The sequence below is a fragment of the Cydia amplana genome, chromosome 4 (assembly GCF_948474715.1).
Source record: "Cydia amplana chromosome 4, ilCydAmpl1.1, whole genome shotgun sequence".
Lineage (NCBI taxonomy): Eukaryota > Metazoa > Arthropoda > Insecta > Lepidoptera > Tortricidae > Cydia > Cydia amplana.
The window spans coordinates 4,088,798-4,112,977 of record NC_086072.1 but is presented as its reverse complement, the minus strand read 5'-3'; the positions used below and the strand labels follow the sequence as shown (position 1 = coordinate 4,112,977).

The 24,180-nt window shown below is 37.6% G+C and overlaps 2 protein-coding genes across 4 annotated transcripts in view; one reads left to right on the top strand and one right to left on the bottom strand.

Annotated features, from left to right (window-relative positions):
• Positions 1 to 24,180, top strand: part of LOC134663090 (5-demethoxyubiquinone hydroxylase, mitochondrial) — a 101,071-nt gene that overhangs the window by 15,013 nt on the left and 61,878 nt on the right. The window lies entirely within an intron of this gene.
• LOC134663060 (kinesin-like protein Klp10A) overlaps positions 1 to 24,180 on the bottom strand; it is a 67,156-nt gene that overhangs the window by 32,959 nt on the left and 10,017 nt on the right. For 2 of the 3 annotated variants that reach the window (XM_063519360.1, XM_063519362.1), the window contains exons 2-4: positions 8,745 to 8,932; positions 6,457 to 6,561; positions 1,809 to 1,857 (exon numbers count right to left, since the gene is read on the bottom strand). In XM_063519360.1, the coding sequence (XP_063375430.1) occupies positions 1,809 to 1,857; positions 6,457 to 6,561; positions 8,745 to 8,932 (342 nt within the window). The remainder of the gene's footprint in view (positions 1 to 1,808; positions 1,858 to 6,456; positions 6,562 to 8,744; positions 8,933 to 24,180) is intronic. The other variant, XM_063519363.1, reaches the window with a different exon arrangement.

Sequence of the window (24,180 nt, the reverse complement as noted above, 5' to 3'; positions counted from 1 at the left end):
GGCCGGTTGCACCAACCATAGTTGATGGACTGATCAACGTCACTCACCGGTGCACTATGAAACTTCCCATACAATAAAATTTAGCGAACACTTTAACGGTGACAGACGGTTTGGTGCAACTGACCCTTAATCTAGTGTTTTATTTGTAATCTTATCCCTATTGATTTATATAAAATAAACCATGGCGTGCCTTTATTACCAAAGAGAATCTCACGGCAACATTACCAAAGCAATTCATAATTCATAACCAATTTCGCTTGTTTTAAGCTCACATTCGGATGACAACTTGAATCTTATCCCACCTCCATATACCCACACCTCGAACACTGGCGATCAAATGTATGAAACAAACGCGTTCCTACGCACACAGTAGGCTGTGTGCGTAGGAACGCGTTAGTTTCAGCTCGCAGCAGTTTGTGTAAGCTCGTGTAGGTGAACGCGTACCATGCTTGTATGATTAAGATAAGACATTGTAGGGTAACTGTGAGGTAACCGAGAGTCCTCATCCGAATGTCACCTTCAGCGATCTGCGTATCGTCACGGAACAATTACGATTACCACTCTAATTCAAACAATATTTATTTACATTATGCTGCAGGTTCACTGAAGTAGCTTTATTAAATTATATATTCAGTGGCATAACATCAACTCGCGATGTTGTCTAAGAACAATGTTTACCAACCAGCTTGACCTGAACAATGACCTCTGTTCGACTTCCCAAGACCCGATGGCCTTATTTTATTTATGAAAATAGAACGTCGTCAGGTTTAGACCCTTTGGTGTCATATGTTTAACACATTTATGAATATTTTTAATCATCAAGTGAAACCAATTTATTTATTTATATGGCGATAACAGTCAACATCTATGGAATACGAGTAATAACGCTTTAACTGGATACGACATTCTAAACTGTATACATAACCGATAAAAAAAATAGGATATGGTTTAAAAATGCCTATCTCTTTAGTAAATGCGTCCATTTAGGTACCCAAAATCAGGCCAATAAATAACCATCAAAATATGGCGAATACAAATAACTAACCCAAACCTCGTACACTATCAGAAGATAGATGCCTTCGTAAGGTCGGTTACGTACGAGAAGACAACACAAAGACGACGAATGGGTAAATGAAATATGACCGTTGAGTCAAGATTCCGCTTAATCTCAGCACATTAACATACAGCCCGTGTGTCATTTTCATTTACAAAGCATACAATAAAGTGACTTTAATATCTTGTGGGATCGCAAACCGTTACGAACTCCTCATTAGGATAGTCTTTGTGCTATATTTAGGACGACGGCATAGGACACAGGTATGATTCATGGACAACAAACATATTTCTTGCAACTGCTAAAAATAATACGACGAACATATCTAAAGAAATAAGCATAAGTAAGAGAGAAAATAAATAAATAAATGCAGAATATGTCTTCCAAGAATCCATTTAAGATAACTTTGCACCGATTTGAATAGAACAAAGTGAGGGAATGCCATAACGACACATTTTCATCATAGAAATTTGACATTATTGATGACATTGTCACACTGTCATTGCAAATAGGTACTATGCAGAGTTAGCTTGGTTAGAGTATTGATTTTTTACGTCGGTACTATGAAATAAAGTAAATTTTACATCGTTCAGATAGTTCTACGTAGTGTTTACTATCATTCTAGTGTTGGCTTAGAGATCGTTTACAGCTGCAATGCTTAGTTAAAAATAGCAATATGTTTCGAATAGCACTTGTGTCTCATATGTCGTCAAATACCGGAACTATTGTTATTAAAATATGCATATTAACTTACCTTTCGTGGGCACTGGGATGGATTGGTGGATGGATTGTCGCGTCATGTCCTAAAACAGAAAAATCATATGAATAAAGCAATAGTACAAATACTACTTATAGATTACATAAAAAGCAACTTAAAACAGAACACAGCAGAAACTATCTTACACAAGATACGAAAAGAAGTCAAAGATAGAAAATAAAATATTTACAAATAAAATATAAAAATCGACGGACTAATAAATTTACTAAAACACTTCCAAACAAATCGTGGCCAAGTTCAGACTGAAGACTAGCATCGCGTCTGAAATTAGCCACGAGCTCACTTCAATCTAAAAACACTATTCACATCGCTACCAACGTTTTTGAAGCAGTTTATAAAAAAGCTGGGTATCATCGGGAAGAGATAAAGGATAAAATAGAGAATTCAAAGTTCTTCATATGAAATAAACACTACTTGAGTTACACTTTCGAAAATTTTCAGAGCACCGCGCGCGACCGTATGCGGGCATGCTACAGTAATAAGCATTTTTGTTCTAAATGTTACGTAATTTAGAATAGCATGTAGCACATGTAGGTGATAAAGAGGTAGCTGAAATTGTACGTTTAATGACTTTAATGAGACAAAGTAAAGCGTGCTATCATCAAGAGGATAGGTCCTCATCCTCAACACTTATTTTCCTGTCTAGGATAGGTATTTTGGAACCTAAACTGCAGATACACGGGCAAGGAAAATCTTATTCCGAACACGATATCCCTTTTATTTGGCAAACTCTGTAATCTAGACGGGTTTTGTTCAGATACCGCTCTATTAATTGCAAAAAATGTTCATTTTTCCTTGTATTTGATCCGGTTATAGTTTTGAATATTTCTATCTACGTCACTTTTGATTATTTTCTGACTACAATAACAATAACTCAATATTCATATAACAAAGGAGTTTTAGCTATTGCATCTAAGAAACCGCGTGCAACGCGCATGTCCGTTGTCCGTAATGCACTCTGTTAATTTGCTGGAAGGTCAGCGAGTAATACAAGAATTTGATATATAAGAATAAATATTTATCAAAATAGAATTCCTACATAATTCTATGCGATTGTTGATGTAAAACAAGCCGTTTGTTTACCTATAATTTGCAAATTCAAAGGAAGAATGATAAAAGACTCCTATAAATACCAAACAATTATTAAATATCGGTTAATGATGATCAAAAGTATTGTTAGTTGTTAATCCAAATATGAACACCAGTCTTCAACTCCTAGACAATAATTGTCCCGTCCCAAATTAGATTATAATTGGTAGCGCCTAGTCAGCGACCCAGTTAGCGATCGGTCGGTCAAAATTAACATTGACCACGCTAATTCCTGACCAGATGCGTTATTAAGGTTAATTTGCATGTTTTAATTGTATAATAACGTTTCATTTTACGCTAGTTAACTTGGTTAAAATTTGACTGAGAAAACTATAATCATTAAAGTACGATGATCTGTTGACAAATGAACGTCCGTAGGTACGGACAGAACTGTCAGTTAAAATTTGTTTTGGCGTTTTTACTGTGTAACCAGGTTAAATTTTACGCTTATTAGCTACGTTTAAATTCGTCTATAATAAATTGATAATCAGTTTGCTACAAAATAAATAGTAAAACAAAATTGCATGATAAACAACGTCAGCAAAAAAAACTTGTGTAAAATCCGATTTCATTTATTAGATTTTGAGTTGATTCACGCTTTCATTTCAAGCTTGTTATCTGCGTTTTAATATAAAACCATTTGGTACAATGAATGACAATTAACAAATAACAATACCAGTGCAATAAAGTACAGTTGCCACAAACGCTTCTACAAAGTTGAATTCCAACCTGTTTATATAATACATAGGTTTGCGAGCCGTATTACGAATGCATCTAGGCCACCTGCAGGATGCGCTTGTAATTTCCTCCTCTACTCGATCACCTGGGTGAAATGGGAATCCTTCGCTTTCCCTTCCAAGTTAAGTTATCAACTCATACATATTTGTCATACATAAATTATGTACGTTAGTTAGTTATTATTACTTATTATTTATATACCAGAGTTATTTGGAATTTTCTATTCGATGGTGAATCATATAAGCTTGTATACGACATTACAAATTTCTAATAACGTTTAAGCTAGTTAACTAGGATGAAAAACGTAGTACCTACTACAGACAAATGGCAAGTAAATTCGCCTTATTATAGGCAATTACGCAGAGGATTCCTGAAATGTAATTGTCCAGAGAATTAGGAACAATTTACTTCCCGCCAGGAAACCTAAGAATGCTCAGCCCCTGGGGCTTCAGGGGAACGATTTTGACAACGAAACAGGCAATGGAATCAATTCAATACAATTGGGAATTGGGAGCAGAACTTAAAAAGAAAAAAATAACTACACTGGCCAGACCGGAACGGACTGGCCGGATCGGATTTATTCTAGATTAAGATTTATTCAATAAAAAATACATGTAACGAAAAAGTTTATTTGCTGACGGTTTGCTGTTTAGTTTCTCAAGAAAAACATAGATGGCGCTAGTGTAAACTTATAGAACACAATCGAATTCTTGTAAAACCATTTTGTAGTACATAGCTACCTTAATAAAGTTAACGTTTCCACAAGTAGTGATTGTGTATCTTTGTCATCTGTTATGCTACTTTTAGGTTGTTGTAAAATAACACAACATGTCTCATTGAGGAAAAAGCTAGTAAACCAAATACGCCAGAAATCCTGGGATATAATTTCAATTACAACGCAATTAGGAATGTTTTGCTAGCTAACAACAGCCGGTCTCCTTTCAGATGGCGTCGACATTCATCGAGGATGTTTTGAGCCCGTGCCAAATGAGGGAGCAATAAGGAGTGTTCGTCAGACGTAGATTATAGAACATCGTCGGGTATTGCCAGCATATTGCTACCAATCCCTTGGATTCTGTTATATATGGTTGAACCATTATATGATGCTTTAGAGATGTGCTAGTTGAGGAAAATGTCATAATAATTACGAGTATAAAAGCTTTCGGAAATTTAATTTCCTATACGAAATTAAAACAAGTATTCCGAGATGTTTCCTTGTGAACATTTTCATAATTTCGGAAACAAGCAGTCGGCACATGAATGGTCTAGTTACTTTAACTACAATTTTACATTTCTTTCTACCCAGCATCTACATAAAAATTGGAAAATAACTACAACGCAGATTATTCAAAATATGTAATTAACTGGAAACACTATTAAAAGCATTTTAAAAGTGGCGGTAGGTACACTGAAGAAAGGTAAGCACATTAATCACTTTGAGCTAATATATTGGCTTTTGTTTCATAGTCCATTATCCTCTATGAATCGCATTAGGGTATTAACAAGTTAGCATCATTTATCGTACACTTAATTACTAGACACGCCCTAACGTCAATAACGGCTGCAGACTGATAAAAAAAGTATTATAAAATAACACACCACAGTACAAGTGGACTTAGTGGATATGTACCTCCGTTGATTGTGTGACGTTCTTAAAACCAACAAAGGCCCAATAATAATGGTGTACCCATAGAAAAAAGATCAAATCACTTGGTTTTATAGTTAGCTGGTTTTAACAACATCATCATTTATTTAGAGAAAATAAAATTATGCTGAAAAAGAAAAGTATAAAGTAAAACTTCCATTGGTGATGACTTTTGTGCGTACCATTCGTGCACACCGTGGGTCCTCTTAGAAGAATTGTGGAAGAATAGAAATAATAAGTCGCCTAAATGCAACCATATTATTGAAAATAGTATGTATTTACGTGATCTGTTATATTGTGACTGTGCCATTATTATAATATGTAAAACTTTCGCGTTTTGAACACATATTAACTCACATTTATAGACGGGTCTAACGCGAAATTTATTCACATACCTTTATTTACCGACGTTTCGACACAGGTTTCACTGGTCATGGTCGCGGCTAACTGATGTCCCAGCAAAATGTCAAAACAGAGATTTGTGCAACTACCCGACGAAAAGACCCGTCTATAAATGTGAGTTAATATGTGCTATTATTCCTCTAAAATGTATTACCAAGAAATGAACAATATTTACACAAAAAGTACCGTCAGTGATTATACGTTTTTGAAGAAACGTTCCTTTTGGAATTGGTGTGGGAAGATGAATCAGCGCCGACATGATGTCATGCCATTAAGTAAGTGCAATTGTAAACAAAATCGTTACAAGTTAACCTTTAACGGTGATACGAAAGTGTAATATTAATTCTAATTACCTCAAATATTCACAATACAACTACGGAACAATCAATTGAGTTTTTGTCACGGTAGGGCGGTTGTATTGTGTGAGCAACATGACAATAACACAATCGATCAGAAACCAAAACAAGCTGTTCACTTCGTGTGCAAATCATAGATCGTGGAGCAACGTAAAGATAAAACAGTGTGTAGAAACAGTGGATCGAGTGAGATAAACCTTTGTGAAGTCATGAAGTTTCGTATCTCTTAAAAATTTTGGGATATTTTTTTAATTTGATATAAGAGGAAAAAGCGAGTGACTGTCATCAGATCAGTATTCAAAGACTACGAATTAATGCAAAATATAGAACGGCAAAGCAAGAGATACAAGAATTCAGGACAGTAGCAGTTCTCGTCCGGTGCCCGTGCTCGTACCGTCCGTGAGTTGCGCACGGGCAGCGTGTGGCCGGAGTCGCCTGCACCCTCGCCCTCCGCGCCCGCCAGGAACCCGCCGTCGTCCGACGAGGAGCCCGATGCCTCCTTCAAGCATCAGTCAGAGGATTGGAGTTCGAACGATCGTAAGATTACCACAGATGGGTATTTAATAGACTACCGCGGCAAGATCGACAGCAGTCTACATACTCGTAACGTTCTTGTCTCTAACACTCTGCGTCTCCCGCTGCTCTTCTTTGGACTTTATCAAAAGAAAAAACAACTTGTGTGGCACTGCGCAGCGCAAGTATCAGAGAAAGTGTCTCGTAGACATACGCTGCCCGTGAACTTTTTGATCTAGACATAATATTTGGCGCACAGCGGGAGATGGAGAAAAGAGACACAGACAAAACGGAACAGTGAAAGTCGATCGTGCGTAATTCTTTCGCGATACTTTTTTGCGAGCCTAATCTAGGCTTTCACGAGACCGCTCGAACTCCAATCGAGAGTAAAACTTACAGGTTTATCCGTGGCGTCGTCTGACATGGTCATCGTATCGAATCTGCGGAACACTAGCGTCCCTAACGTTCCAGTCCGGGTGGAAAGTGAAACTGTTCTGCTAATAGGGCGATAGAAAATCGATGCGAGCCGTACGTCAGACAGCCGTACAAGTCGGAAGGTCGGGAATCAATCATCTGACCGACGACCGGCACGCGCCTAATGCATTGTTGTGGTAAGCATCGACAGCCGCTACTTGCTTGTAAGTGTTTCGGTGTACATATATCAAAAACAGACATCACGTGAATATTTTACGAGCACCCTAATAACACAGTGATATTGATATACATTTTTATTTCAGATTTGTTCATTGCACTACCTGTTGTGAAATGCAGTTTGAAAGGCGTGCGCGTTGCCTTAGCAACAGTGGTAACTTTAAAAACTATCTAAGTTTCAATGTGCTAAGTTTTTGCACTATAATATAGTATGATATGTTGTGTACAATAACTAATAAGCAAAAAGTTGTCGCACTGCAATACAATAATCACCTGCCAGCTGATGATGTATGAGAACATTTCTACATTGTTCTTGAGTTTCTATGACAGTCGTAATACTAAGGTTCCGTCCATTGATGAGCGAATTTCACTAGTAACCGGGGATTGTCTTGATATTTCGTGTAGTTTTCAAGTAATATAGACTAGGGTAGCAAAAGTGGAAGACACATTATGCTTTCCCGGATTAAGGCGAAGGACTGTGCGTCGAATAGCAACGTGCTTGTGGGCAAACAATGCGAGTGATCGCGGGTTGGTACGCGCTGAAGCGGCCAGCTAATCAATATCCATGGTGGATTCATGATTCATTCACTAATGTGGGTTGCCATCGATTACTCCAAAAGTGTAGATAACACATGAAATTGTCAATTATCTGATAACAACAGCCTATGAATATACCCAATACTACATAACTATACCTATAAGCATGTTCTTTGTTAAAAGATGCAAAATTATTCATAGGTACTGGTACTACTAGTTTACTTAATACTCTAGTATCTGAAGCAATCAGTCTACCATAAACTGCAAACTGAAGAAAGCAAGGTTGCTTGCATGGTTTCGTCATCTCCATAGCCCTAATATATAAATGCATCATCATGAGATGATGCAACGCCGAGTGTTTAGTAGTTATGATTAGTAGATGAAATCACTCGAGTTAAGTTGAGATGGCAAGCGTTAGAGTAGAATAGTTCGGCAAGCAAGCGAGCGTGGTCATTGACTGAGGTGCGACACGGTTGAGTGGTACAAAGACCTGCCTCAATTTTATGGATCAGGGTCCTTCCGGCATCCCTGCACGTGTGTAATATGCTAATACTTTATAAATAGAGCACGACTTATATTTTAAAATTGATTATCAGAACTTATTAATTTTCAATGAGACTTTAGTAATAAAATACATGAGTTAATCGCAGAGGTTTTGCACACGTTCTACGTGTGTCTCTACCAAAGTCAAAATTTAATTTGTGTCCTACTATTTTATTAAGATTACAACTTGAAATAAAAATACTCATATGAAAAATGCACCTTTCTTCAACATTACTTCGCATAAAAGCGCAAATCCTTTGTGACGCAAGAAAATTAAAATAATGATACTTCTACAGGAGTACATAATTGTCGCTCTAAGTCTAAACTATTTCCTCTGGTCAAAGTAGCTAACATACGTGCGTAACGTGCGTCACACTGGCTTTTCGCTTTAAAATTTCTTAGTAAAAGTACCAGGAGAGCATAACGGCCAAAGCTTACCCGTGTAATTTTATTAGGCATAGGCTGCAGATGCGGCGTGTGCCTCGAGCCGGCCAGCTCCGGGTTGAGCGCGAGGATGGCATCGATCTCCACCTCCTTGCCCTTGGTCTCGCCGCGCTCGTACCACTCCACGGTGACCGAGCGAGTCTCCAGGCTGACGCCGGACACGATGGCTGAGTGAATGCGGCCTGGAATTCACAGTTATCATGTGGTTAGGATAGACGAGATGAATATAGATAAATAAAAACAATTACAAATAGACTTGGTGGAATCAGGAAATAGAGATTTTGATCAAGCTCGTAAGGGGAAAAATAAGAAGAAAAGAAGATAACATAACTTAAGAACTTATATTAAAAATTCATTGGTGAGACCATCATTTTTGACCACTATAAGACACTGTCATAAGTTATGAGTCTGTCAAACGGGTTCCTTGAATCCATAATTTGGTTTAAAATAGGCATTGAAAATCTTATTAATAACCGTAAGGTATTCTCTATGTGTATTTTAACATTTATATTGAATATCGACACTATGGTAGCAACAGTTTCTGAGGTTAATTCTAAACCTCATTTACACAGCTGTTGGGTACATCGAGCACAATACTGCAATACAAGCATTACTAACAACAACACCCACGTAGAATCTACTCATATGTCACCAATACAAATATGTAATACAATATTCCATTTAAACTGAAGCTAAAGGTACGCAGAGCAGTGCCAAATATATAAAAGGTTTAGTATGGAAGTAAATTTATGCAATTTTGTGCACAAACTGTTTTCAGTATAATCTATGTCACTGCATGAAGCGATGAAATTCAGCTTTTGTGCCAACCTATTCAAATGGGTAAAGGCAACAAGAGAGATTAAATGGCCCGCAGACGGGTTAAAACAAAGGCAGAGATTAGAGATACCGTTTATTTTGTTTCTATGCACCGCCGAAGTGAGAAAAGGTCTCTTGTGGCATCGGCAAGACGTATATTCTAGGTGCTAAATAGTTTACTTTTAAATAATATATTTTATAATCTTCGAGTTTAATTTATACATCTACACATGTGAGTTATAGTTAACAAGAAGTTGAATTTGCCCGAGTGGCTAAACAAAAGCCGAGTGTAGAAACATAAGTGTGCGTGTGTTAGGTATAAAATATCAGCGACCCAAGTGACAACATAAACCGTGCTGGCTGGTAAGAAGTTCAATTCCGCTAGATGTAATAGGTTCCTAATCCTAAAAATATACTTATTCGAAAATAAAAATCAGACTTTCGACTTTACCACATAACATGTCACGTCATCACGTCAAGCAGCGACTAAGCCCAGCTCATACAGCTAATCTATTCAAACATGTGCAAAGCCAAAAGGAAACTTCAGGGTATGTGGAAAGTCAAAAACAAAGGCTGGTAGATACCGCTTGATGTCTCTACGGAGTTGGCTGGAGTGAGGTCGGCTAGACGCATTAAGTATGCCGTAATGTGTTTAGTCTGTTTAGACAGCAGGATAGGGATGCGCGGAAAAGTTTAGGTGTTGATATTAAATGGAACCAGACTGTTTTAATTGTAAAAACAACAGCTTGCCGCTTGTAGGATTTAGGTATACTTTTGTTGAACATTGCAATTTAAGAAACGTATATAAATATTAATCGTTAAATATTGGGTCATTTGTTTCCCGATATTGCCCAGGGAAGCAACGCAAGTAACCATAGGTATAACTAACTTTTTTTTATAGCGATTCCAAATATGCCGAAGGTAAACCTACATACATGTACACTGCAAGTTTGGCACAGATCTTGAGCTTTCTAGAAGCATCAGCAACAGAAGCCATTTATTAGTCGTAAAACCGCAAAGCGATCGTAACGTTCAAGAGGATGCCTGCCTCTGTCCCTATTTCATCATACATTGGCAGCAAATTGAAAACTTATTCAGTTATTTCAGTTCCATCAACTTATCGTGTTGCGCAGAGCACAATCGATTCCTGAGAATACTTGACCGTGTTCAGTGATTAATGATCCATCAGGAAGGTTGCGCCAGAATTTAGTAAAACATTATAATAAAGAAAGATGTCTATGTTTTGGACTTTTTATGTGTTGTTTGGTGGAGGCAATAATGATTCTGCTTATAGGGTCAAAAAAGTTACATCTTACTTTTAACAATTGTATGAAAGTGTACTGTAAACTGTAACATAATTCCGAAGCGATATGGTTAAGGTGTGTTACTCGAACCATAAAATTGTGGTTACCGCCCTCTATGAAATATGAAAATCTTTCTTCCTGGGGAAGGAAAACGTACTCGTGAAATGTTGCACATTCTGCACGTTGGGGGGGTAACAAAGAAATATAGCTCTCGACATTGGTTTAGGCGACAAATAAATGCGATCTCGAACACAGAACACTCGTTTCTAGTTTTCTGCACCTCGCTTTTTTGTAGAAAACAGGCTACCTACTTCTGAATAGTGGAAGTATGTATAAGTAGTTACAGAAATGAACATTATAATATTCGGGCATCGTGAAAGCGAGAACGATTGTGATGACATGGTGCTTTCTCGCGTATTGTTGTTGGGATAATGCGCTCGTTGGGGCGTACGACCTTATCACAATAGGGGCCTGGCACATACGCAAATATCTATTCGATACGCAGCAAAACCATATCGCGATACATTCCACGTTGGTTTTTTACGATAATTTTCGGTTACAGTGAAACAAAACGTTCGTTATAAAAGAAACTAAGACATGTCATTACACATAGTTACACAAGATTAATGCTACGTTTACATGCTCGAAGAGTAAATGAAAACTAGAAGCTTATATGAAGAATCAATTTTTTGGATATCGAGGTTTAGTGTGTTGTTTTTGTTGGTGGTTGATCGACAATAAATTCAGAGCAAGTTGAGCATTCCATTTACAAGACTAGGATAGATTTACAAGACTTAGGTACTTACATATGAATTACGAACTAGCGTTGAAAGCTACTTTAGAAAACCATTTAGGTAACTAATTAGTGATTCAGATATACAAAAAAAAAAAAACAAAAGTAAATTTCTCCAATAGCCCATATTATGTCATATCAAATAGCCGGCCTTTGACTGAGATTAATTCGTTACTGTTCTGCTACCGTATGAATACGAAAGGATCCCATCGTTGTGCGCATCAAAAGGCATTCATATCAAGAGGCAGCGGCACGCTTTCAGTCACTAACGGCAATATCACCTCCGCCTTTTAAGTACGTTCAACTTTTCTGCGCTTTTGGTGAATATTGGCTCCAGTAGTTTTTACACAAGAGAATCTAAAAATAAATGGCTCCCAGCTTCCAAAACTTTGCATCTCTGGGTTTATTAAATATACATATATAATTTCTCAAACATTATCTTGTCTTGCTATTTCAAAATAAGAGTTACGCGAACAAATACCGTTACCTGAAGACTAATGGATTTCTGCCCTACTCGTATATATGTCTTAACTCAATATTATTTTTAGGTCCAACAAAACTGCTCACGTTCAATTGAGAGTTCGTAAATTCAACCTTTCCCTACTTGTCCCCCTCCATAAACCCCAACTGTCTCGGGAGAAACCGAGATATACGCGCACGCTAACCCGAGCGTGCGGAAGGTCGGCGACCTTGCCCTCGCCCGGTATAATTAGGAGTTCCTCGGGGAGCTCTGCCATTGTTAGGACTTTTAATTCTTCGCTCAAACCATCATTATGAAAAGGGTTGACTTGCTAAATATGGATAGAGGTTACAGCGAGACTCAAATGTCAATCCAGAGGCAGGTCCTTCGCAGCGGATGTATACAATTAGCACGGCTTCAAAAGCAAACTCATCTGCGTCAGTCTAATTTAAGCGGGCGTCACACTAGACTTCACAACATTGATGAACATTGTAAACCGTGTGCATACATTGTAGACCCACTGTGTACGTGGTAGGTGGATACTGCTTTGCAGCTATCGAATACATAGTTGCCATGGTTACGCTCCGCGACCGACCCAACGAAAGTGTATCGAACTGCCAATAACGAGCAAAAAGCGAAGGCAGAACATGTAAAAAGCGGCCAAGTGCGAGTCGGACTCGCCCATGAAGGGTTCCGTATTTAGGCGATTTATGACGTATAAAAAAAAACTACTTACTAGATCTCGTTCAAACCAATTTTCGGTGGAAGTTTACATGGTAATGTACATCATATATATTTTTTAGTTTTATCATTCTCTTATTTTAGAAGTTACAGGGGGGGGACACACATTTTACCACTTTGGAAGTGTCTCTCGCGCAAACTATTCAGTTTAGAAAAAAATGATATTAGAAACCTCAATATCATTTTTGAAGACCTATCCATAGATACCCCACACGTATGGGTTTGATGAAAAAAAATTTTTTGAGTTTCAGTTCGAAGTATGGGGAACCCCAAAAATTTATTGTTTTTTTTTCTATTTTTGTGTGAAAATCTTAATGCGGTTTACAGAATACATCTACTTACCAAGTTTCAACAGTATAGTTCTTATAGTTTCGGAGAAAAGTGGCTGTGACATACGGACGGACAGACAGACGGACAGACGGACAGACAGACAGACAGACATGACGAATCTATAAGGGTTCCGTTTTTTGCCATTTGGCTACGGAACCCTAAAAAGGTACGCTCAACGTTCGAAAAGGCACTCCGAATAGAGTCGTGACAGCTAATCAACACAATAAAGAAGGTGTTTGGCTGGTTCAATAACCAACAACTATGAAAGTAGTTCAGTTGTTGACAAGCGGCCAACTGAACTAAAAACAGAGTCGGCACGTAGTCATGACTTTAGATAACAGCATTCAAATTAGAGGTAATTAATACCACCTTCTAAAATAAAACTTTTTCATGAAACTTTTGTAGGTCAGAAATGAAATCTGAATTAATTCCAATATTCTTCGTGATGAAAAGAAAATAGACGCAAAATAATAGAATTACGTAAATATCAAGGCATTAAACTTATCTTAACGGTTAGTCAGAGCAATAAGTACATTTTATCGGTGACAACCAATACATGGCCAACTGCCAATATGTATAACCATGTCCACCAGATTAACGTGAGCTTGAACAACTTGACAGCCTTCAAACAACCGAGGATCCCAATATATTGGCGTATTGTTGAGCCTGTTACAGTTTCATTTGGTCGCGTGCTGTGCGTGTCATTGACCTGTTAACGCATCACAGTGAGCTAATTATAATTTGGCTGCGTTTCCTCGTGAGCTCATAGGCTCATTCAACGTGCCGGGATGGCGAGGTGCTCATAGGCTCAGTCAACGTGCCGGGATGGCGAGGTGCTCATAGGCTCAGTCAACGTGCCGGGATGGCGAGGTGCTCATAGGCTCAGTCAATGTGCCGAGATGGCGAGGTGCTCATAGGCTCATTCAACGTGCTGGGATGGCGAGGTGCTATTAACACTATGAATATCCATAAACTCTCTCCACGCTCACCTACATCGAAGGTGCAATTTGCTAGTAATTATAACTCACTAGTTCAAAGTGTAGGCCATCAAGCTCAATTACATTTTTTGTATGTTGTGTGCTAGTTACCGCTTAAAACCGTTGACCATAACACAAATAGCAGGCTGGCGAAATATATTGCAGAAACAAATGTCTTAACTATTTATAGTAATGATGACCTATTTTCCATGAGTACACAGCATATGTTAATGCGTACGGATAGTCGGCTAGTTGAAAGCATATAGCTATGTTGATGACGTTATTAAGCAAGAGCAAGAAATGCGCAAAGCACCTAACGATTAGTCGGTGAATAAAAGAAAAGAAAACTAGTTCGCATCGCGGTTCCCACGGCATCATAGGGAGAGGAGAACGATTACTAATACCTAGTTACAATGCATCGACTTAACTATACCTTTGCGTTTACGCGGAGTCGAGTTACGGTATAAGTTACATCGCACACCTATCACAACTCTGAACTGAATAAATATATATGTAGCATTATGTACTTGCCTTCATAGAGCAATAATTTCACAATAAAGTTTAATTTGAAGCCGAACGCTTAATGGCTTAATTAGAAAATCATAATAAATTCAAAGCTTAAGTGAAAATAAACAGTCACAAGATTTCTATTGCCCGAAGCTAAAAAGGTTCCGTGATACCTACTTCGGGTAACATAAGGATCAAAAATGTCACTGAGATATGAAGCTAGCATGGAGGTCAAATTCGTGAAATGTCGGCTAAGGTCAATGTGGCTTTCCATACAAAGCACAACCCTAATATGGTTAAAGAACCTTATCTAAAAGGTTTCCGTAAATCAGTATGTGAATTTCCGGGATGATATACTAGACATGCTTTTGGATTCTAATCGTAGTGAATTCTAAGTATTGAGTCCACAAACGTTTCCCAATGGCACACCGCTTATACTTTATTAATTTATTCCTTGAGGACGGAATCAAAATAATTACAGAGAAAGAAAGTTCATAAATGAAATTGGATTTTTACTATAAAAGCAACAAAATGGGAAATAATACTGTCTCCCATTTTTTGTTATGCTAAGCAATAAAATAGCTTATTCTCCATTTTGTTGCTTTCAAATAAGTAAAATTGTCCAACATTATTCAATCTCATTCGCGGCTTCCCCGGCAAGGCAGGTTTGCTAGGAGAGTGTAAAGTAAAAGTAGGTGCACCCGTAATGAGGCAGCTCGCATAGTGATTTCGCATAACGCCGCGACCGTGGCCCACATAAAAAAACAATTGCCGAGCGCTTTAATACATTATTATTTTGCGATTCGTGTTTCGGTCGGTGGCTCCTTACAGAAAGTCATATATGCATGCATTTCCGACTGTCTGTATTCAAAAGAAAAATGCAGAAACAAAAACTTGATTTTTGAAAGAGGGATATTGTCGCGAACATAGGTAATTTTAGAATAACTGCAGCATATAGTTACATGCCTTAGAATGCCAATCGCAAACTGTGTTTTCTTCCTTTATTCGGTAACAACTTATCTATTTATTAAATAATACGTGATTAGTGTCAACCAAAGATTATAATCATAATCTCTGAATATCCGACAAATGCAGGCACAGTGTGAAAAACTGTCACGTCCCATAAAAATAATCATTTACTAATCTTCAACGGGGCTTGTTAATAGCTTATCTTAAATTATTAAAGTATGTTTTAGTCTCAATCAGTTGATATTTTGCAGGAATTATAATATAATTACGGTTAAAAAAACATTAAAGGTCAGTTTTAACAAATTGGTACGATCTCACATGAAACAAAGACAAGGGCAACCGGTCAATCAAAACGCACACTGAATCTGAACAAATTAACGCATATGTTATGTCACGTAATAAGTTTGACATTTCATCGCCGAGGCCAATGACCTTATATGGCAGGCCGTTATTCCATTGAAAAATTTGAAAGAGTTTGAAATAAAGAAAGAAAAAAAGATACATTTCGATGAAAACGCTCGTTAACAGCTGGACCGATTTAAAAACAAACACTTAACTGAAGAAGAGCTACAAATAGCATCAAAGGAGTCGAGCAATAAGGAAGCATTTACGAAAAATAGTTCAGTTTTCAGCTACATATTTGCTAGTCATGTGTGACGAATATTATTTTTCCAACCTAGTAAAAGCCAGGTTCAGTGCAGTCCTACCGTTTCAATTTAAAAAAGGTTCATGATAAGTTTAGCTTCAATTCACTTAAGCTATTTTGATAATAGTGTGTTTGGTCGTGGTGAGTCAGCGATCCGGTCGTAACCGGCTAGACGAGCGGCGCCCGCGCACCGAGCATTGCGCACAGAGTGCAGCGCCGTGATTGTAGCGCGGTTTACGTTACAGGAGACTGTCGAGTCGATTCTATCGAATATTTTCCCCCTTATCCAAACTTTGACGACTCACCGAATCAGATACTGAAAATGTGTTTCCTTCGCGGTATGGATGACAATGACAGTGTTTTTAGCTATCATTCGATCAATTCATTTGGAGTCTGTAATTTGCACCCTGAAAGAGACCATGGCGTTTTTCTATCATCAAGCGAGAAGGCAACATGAGAATTATTTATACATAAAGATTTATTCCGCTGTCTGTTTGTCTTTGGGACCGACACTATGTCGCCTTAAATACTTGGTCAGCTCGCATCAATTAAAATGCAAAAATATATTTAATCAAACCTGATGCACAGTACTAACTAGGTATTCAGGTCACCATATTTTTATAACCGATGAAGAGATAGTGTTTTGCTATCAGAATCGAAAAGGTAATGAGGTAGCATATTAGACGGTTAATTTTATAACTACCGAAATGAAAAGGCATTTTGAGGCTGTCACTTTCCATTCGATCATCTAATTTTTTGTAATGTTTTTACAAAAATTATGCTGTCAATTACTTTCTCTTTATAACGGACGATGCTACAAAGTAAATACGCATGATAGAAAATGTCATGCGGACTTAAATAACACCTATCTTAACTTTCTCAGAGCCCTGTGTGTCTCTGATCTGAATGATCAATGATGACATCTCCGTAAGCTCTAAGACCTCTAAGTCCTAAGTACAAATACACAACGCGCATCCGTTCTACATTATCAAAAGATTACATTAACTTTTTAACTAAAACTTTTTCGTGAAGAATTTTGACTCTCTTTTTTTTTCATTTTTAATAACTTATCAAAACTGAATCGAACACTTCCTGATACTTGACGCTGCAGCTAAAATTAAACGAAATTACACTCATTAAAGACCGTATCATCGATATCGCTCGGTGAAGCGAAAAAAATATGGCGTCTAGTATCTGTCCAATAGATTTGTGAACGCTTTCTGAGCATTTCTTATCCGTAGATGCCGAAGCGATACGTTCGTAATACTTGACCTGGCAGTATGCTATGCATTCAATCGAATTAACTGCACCCACACGACTGAGAAATTCCTTAGATCATAAATCATATCGCTGGATTTTAACCGTAATGACGTTTGTTTATTCGCACTGACTTGTAACATGTTTTGTTTGTAATATATCATAGCTTTGAGTATTGGAATAAAGGTACACGATCATGAAATTCATGAATTCATGATCATCAGACATGCATTAGATACGAAGAATACTAGAATTACTTTATTTATTTTTTTACACGATCTTGATCTACGATTTTGAAGTCATTCTGTATTTGATAGTACCACAAAACATAACTAAGTAAGTAATTGTTGGGCTGCCGATGCCGAATAACAGAGAAAACTGTTTAGAACATTATATTCTAGTTTCTACTGCGTATAAGGAGTTTGGTGACATCAAACTTATGGAATTTGAAATATTCATTCAAAGTATTGATACCTGCTGGCCAGTCACAGCTACTCAGCGTGAGTGTAGGTCAAATCGGGCATATGTTACGATGCTGTTAGTTATGAACTTCCTGTAAAGTACTTTATTGATTTTGTCTGTTTTGGACTTTGACAATCGGCCTGCAATGTCCAAATTCAACATGACTGAACAATAGAGAACCTAAGAAAACCTATGGCTAATTTAATAAATAAAGTAACAGCGACGACAATTTCTTTATCTAGCTTTGCCAGTCCAGTTCGAGGACTGAGAGCGAATGACATCACATCCACCGACTAAGTCAAAGTGGAATATAAACGTTCGTTCCTCGAGCATCTATAAGACATTTTGATAATGATCTGGTATGTAGACGGAACCATGCGGCCGCCCACGGCCCGCCCACGGCACGAGGCTTGCAAAACCCTGGACAGTTCCGAAAGCTTCTATGTCCACCTCTTCCTATACAAACCAGTGCAAGGGTGAACATGAGATACGTAAGACCTAAGCGTGATTGGAGATCACTGTTACTGGATAGCTTGAGCCAAAAGCTCAGTAAGCGTGGGAAATAACAGCCCTATGCAGACATGGTGTGTCTAAATGAAAACTCAAGGACTGGGTTTCGTTGAAACTTCAAGAATAAAACTTAAGTATATAACCCATTTTAATAGCATTGTACTTAAATAATGGTGTTAATTTAATCAGTAAATAGGTACATTTAAACATTCGTAGTAAGTTATCAAACGGTACTACTTCAAAACCACGAAAGCATTTATTCGTGGCCGAGATGCTTAGATGCTTATGTAGTTGCAAAAAAACAAGGAAGTGTGTCGTGTGCTTAAGCATACAAAAACTATTAAGATATATGCACCGCAGGCGTTGCTAATATATTACTAGATGCGATAGCTCAACTAAATTATTAATAACCTTGGTCAATGTAGGAGACCTATAACAGCGACTGGCTAGTAGCGTAGCGTAGGTGTAGTACAACATAAATCAGATAACTTCGATCTATTTTATTGGCTTCGGATATACAGATTTGACATTCCTACACACGTACGTATCTAAGTTTAGGCTGGAATTGCGATATAGTTATGTAATCCATTCCAATAATCCATTCGCTACAAGCAGTGTTTCCAATAACAATTTATCAGACAATATATCATTTCCAATTTATCGACTTATAACCTCATTCTGTTTGTAATATTTTCAAACCGAATTTAAACGAATCGGTCCAAGCTATGTTTTATCTTACTATAACTATGTTTACAAACTAACAGCATTACAGCACATGATACATTATTTATTTATATAAATATCTAATCTAATGTATCATCAATCAAAAATAAAACCGGTAATATAATCATCCTAACAAGACGAGGAGTGATTCAACGTCGGTAAATAGAACGACAAAGTTGAACAATTCGATAATTGGTCGCGCAAACGGCTTCAGCCAATTGAGGATAACGACTTGTGTCGACGAACTGCTCTATACGTGGCAGGAGGCACTTGGATTTAGTTAGATTATGTGTCTACTACCTACTCTTTCAGATTAACATGAATTTCGCTTACAAAAAGACGGAGTTCGAGCCAAATCTCAAAAGATCTCACCAGAAAAGTTGATGGAGGCGAAAATCGCCAAATCCTGAAACGAATTAAATGGACGCCCCTGATATTTCACCCAGGGTTAAAAATAACCGTTACAGACCAGGTAAAAGTGATATATTATTAGTGGCCAATATTATAATATAGTCAGTAGATTCTTCATAATAAACATTGGACCACAAATAAATAGGCAGAAACAAGCAAGCAAGTCCACTATGTATTGAATTGAGAGTATTATAAAATGCAGTTATGTTAGAATATACGGCAAAGGCACTAAGGCAATAGCGGCTAAGGATTTGGAAATAAGATATTGAAAAGTTTAGCAAAGTCCTCGAGTTATCTTCTTTAATATTAATTTATGGTGGACCAAATGGAACGGAAATTAAATGTCAGTATTTGAAAAGGACAGGTATAGCAAACGCTTGAGACAGGACCCGCTTTGAGATCTATAAATATTAAAAGGATACGAAAATGTTAGACGTTCAACTACTTCAACTAACTTAAACGAAATTTCTCTGGGTTAAATTTCTCTTAGCAACGAAAGGGTATAGTAACTCTTACCAAAAAAACTCTGCCATAATGCTAATACAACATTTAAATATGTAACAAAAATAATTCTAAAATAAATACAAGTGTCTTCAAACATGATAGGGTTGCAATGGTGTGGTGACGTGGACTAGCGCGTTACCGAATGGTAAAACCGAGCGTGGGTGTTCAAGGCTCTTCTTAAAGATTTATTTGTTGTATGTAACCATCTTTATTGATTAAATCCTAAGCTTTAAAAAACATTGCACAGATGTAGTGCATAATTGTTTTCCATCGAATTTTGCACTATATCTGTAAACATTGCTGAATATCTTACAAGATTTGTTAAGACTTCAGTAAAATTTTGTCATTTCTCTGTGACTGTCTAACACCGTCGAGAATAATTTGCTTGAATGACAACAAGCAAACAGCAACAGGGGATGGCGACTAAACCACAAGAAAGATAAGACACTACCATATTGGAGAAATCGCCTACTTTTACCTACCACAAGAAATCACGTTCAAGACAATATTGTCTAGTTGTACGATTAGTCACTATTGTTTCTGAAATATTATCACTAAAAGAAATACCTAAGATAACATAAATGTACCTTAAAGGGAAAGCGGAACAAACACAGGAACATTGTGAACTAGTTTCTAGTGTTCAAAGATAAGGAACTCTTCCGGTACCATTAGTCCAAATTGAAGGGACACAACTATTGTCGATGGCATGAATTCGATTTATTGGTTATAAAATGGTTACAGAATCGATAGTATTACTGCCGCTCTACATAAAGGAATAAGCAACGCAGCATACTATTTATCTTGTTAATGTTATGAATCAACCGAGTAACATAGTTTTATTAGCTTTTAAGTTTTAACAGAATACCCAATAACCTATATGTAATTGCTTTAACATACTGAGCTAAATCGCAGAACCAAGTAAAGGATCATGTTTTATACTTAGTAACATGAACTAGAATCGCTTTATAAAGTCAATATTCAATTACAAATGCAATCGCACATTCGTATTCATCGTTCAACAATCAACTCATAAAAGGAATAATGCCTACATGACAGTAGTTATGTCAATGTTGAAATCAATAAACATACTAAACTATGTACTATATGGAATCTGGATTACAAAACGTTTAACTCGGACAAGAATATGGACGTTTTATCGATAGTTAAAGCAATTGTCAACTACAATGTCGACTCCCACTCAGTTAGTTGATGACATCACAAGAAATCGAAAGTGTCTGTCTGTATCCATTCTTGAAACCGCAAACTGGGGAAAATTGTTGGTTCAAAGAAAAAGAGGTTTGTACAAAGCTTAGAAATCGTTGCACAGAAAAGAACATATAGTTTCAATCAGCTTAACAAATGTGATCATCCACAGTCATGTCATTACAGTTAAAATTTATCCATAACCGACTTCAATCTTTCGAAGGAAGTTCTATTTAATATAGATTAATTGTTTCTTTGTTGTGAGTAACTTGTGTTTTAGCCTCGGAAAACGACATTATTTTGATGACTTGGAACAACTAATGAAAAAAATCTGTCAGTGTTGGCATTTTAAACGGTCTAGAGTCTGTTCGGAAAGAGAAGAGTCGTGGAATGTATTGGACCCCATACATTCCACGACTCTTCTCTTTTCGCACACACTCTAGTAAAGTTTTATTTTGGTAATGATTTTTATTACTATGTGTAACTGGTAAAAAACGCAAAATTCAACGGTACGAGATCAAGACAAAAAGAATGATCACCGACCACTGAAACATTCATCAGACATCGACAGACATTCAAGTAAAATCATGTCCTTAGGAACCTTCCATTCTGGAAAAGTAAGTCAATCAGTTCAGCGCGAAATGCTGGTTGTGCGTGCGTGAGGCTACTAAATCCGGCCAATGTTTGGCCTCAGGCGCCGCCCACGTGGCCGCGAAGGTTACTGGCATAACCAGTTATAGTGCTTGTCAACTTAGGACCGAGACTTAGAGCCTAATGATTAGCAAACATTTTGTTACTGTAAAAACGTCCTACGCGTCTTGAGAGTTTGTCAATAATATTAAACTGTCTATAATCTGTATAAGTGAAAGGAGTGTTAATAGGTATGTGACGTTGATTTCTTTCAATTACTGTTAATAAATAGACAAAACGGCGTAATCATTCAAAGGCAAAACTCTAACAATGAACCTAAATCAATCATTGATCTAATAAAAGTAAATAAATGCCAATCGAAAGTAAGACGGAATGTTTCTAATTAACGAATACCGAATAAAGGAAAGAATAAATCGTAATTTAAAGGAGTGCTTAATGCGCGCCTATAGAATGAAGGACGAATCATCAGTCATAAAGTAAAGCAATTTATAAACGTACAATCGCTTTAACGGCCGCACCGCAAATCCAACATTACATTGTCAACAACTACTTTTGCCGGCTAGCGTGTACCGTCAACACTGCTAACATAAACCTTATTACAGTGACGTAAAGTCCAGCAATAGGCAATTAAGAATGTTATTAGTACGGTTATTCAGATAGAAGTCGAAATCGCTCGTATGTCGGTCAGCGCTCGCGCGCTCGTGACGTCACGCGCAGGGAAGCCGCGGTGAGTCAACTGCCACGCGGCCTTCGCGTTGAAAAGCTTCGCCGGCTTGTTTTGTTGCGAACGAACGAATGTCGGTTCGGAATTATCGGCAGCCATTATTCTGAATCCCGAGACAATGTTAAGATTACGAGGGGTATTCAAAATATTCTCGGTATGAGAATGAAAACAAACAAGTACGAAAAGTTTGATATTTTTATTTTTCAATATACTCCCCCCCTATGTTCATACACTTAAAAGATCGATCAATTATTTTTTTTAATCCCTCGTAAAAATATTTTTTATCTTTCGTGTAAAAATGCTCCTCCACTGCCGCCTTCAATGCTTCATCGTCAGAAAATTTATTTCCACGCAGATCCTTTTTAAGATTGGGGAGCAAAAAGAAGTCGCTGGGGGCTAAGTCCGGACTATACGGTGGGTGAGTAACAGTTTTAAACCCACATTCAACAATAGCTGCCTTGGCAATATGAGCAGTATGGACGGGGGCGTTGTCATGCAGAAGCAGAATACCTTTGGTTAACTTTCCTCGCCTCTTTTCTTTAATTACATCCTTTAATTGACGTAGAATGTTAGCGTAGTACTGTCCTGTGATATTTACACCTTTTTCTTTATAATCGATTAGTAATACTCCTTCACAATCCCAAAATATCGTGGCCATGACCTTGCCAGCTGAAGGGATGACCTTGAACTTCTTGGGATGAGCTGAACCCTTAATGTGCCACTGCATGGTAGATATGAGCGCCGCGCCGGCGCGCCGCCGCCGCCGACAAAATTTTCGCGCCGCCGCCGCCGACGCTGCGCTATCGGCGTGGCATCGGCGTGACCTTGGTAGTTACTACTACTTTCGGAATTAGTTAATATATTTTTAATCGAGTTTAGATCATTAACGGCGCCACTTCAAATAGTTTATAGGCATTCACAAGGTATTTTAGGCCCATATAATTCAAAAATATCGAAGGCAATTGCAAACTTATCTGTCTAGTAACCGCGCTACTAGTCTTGGGGAAACGAAATGATTTAATATCAATTTTAACATCAATATGCTTGTAATAAACATACTGATTTCCTTCCATTTTATTGTGGAACGTTCCACATTACAATTTATAGATTGTATATAATATACACTACACATATGTCAATCACAATTAAAAAATTAACTGTGATCAACTCTGGCTAACGTGAGACTCGAACCCACATCTTTGGATTACCGATTAACCGATCCAATGCTTAACTAATTTTGCCAGCTAACCATCCGTCATTTACCGCGAATTTAACCATTGCAAGCATGGTTAAAAGTCTTTAAAAGGCATAAAAGGGGGTTAATTTTGAGATATTAAGCGTTTCCACGTCCAAATGTCCGGCCGTTGGCTTCGCACGGAAGGGCGTCGGAATCCGGTCTCAATTAAACTTGGCCACTGATTAAATTTCAAGCTTTGCTCTCT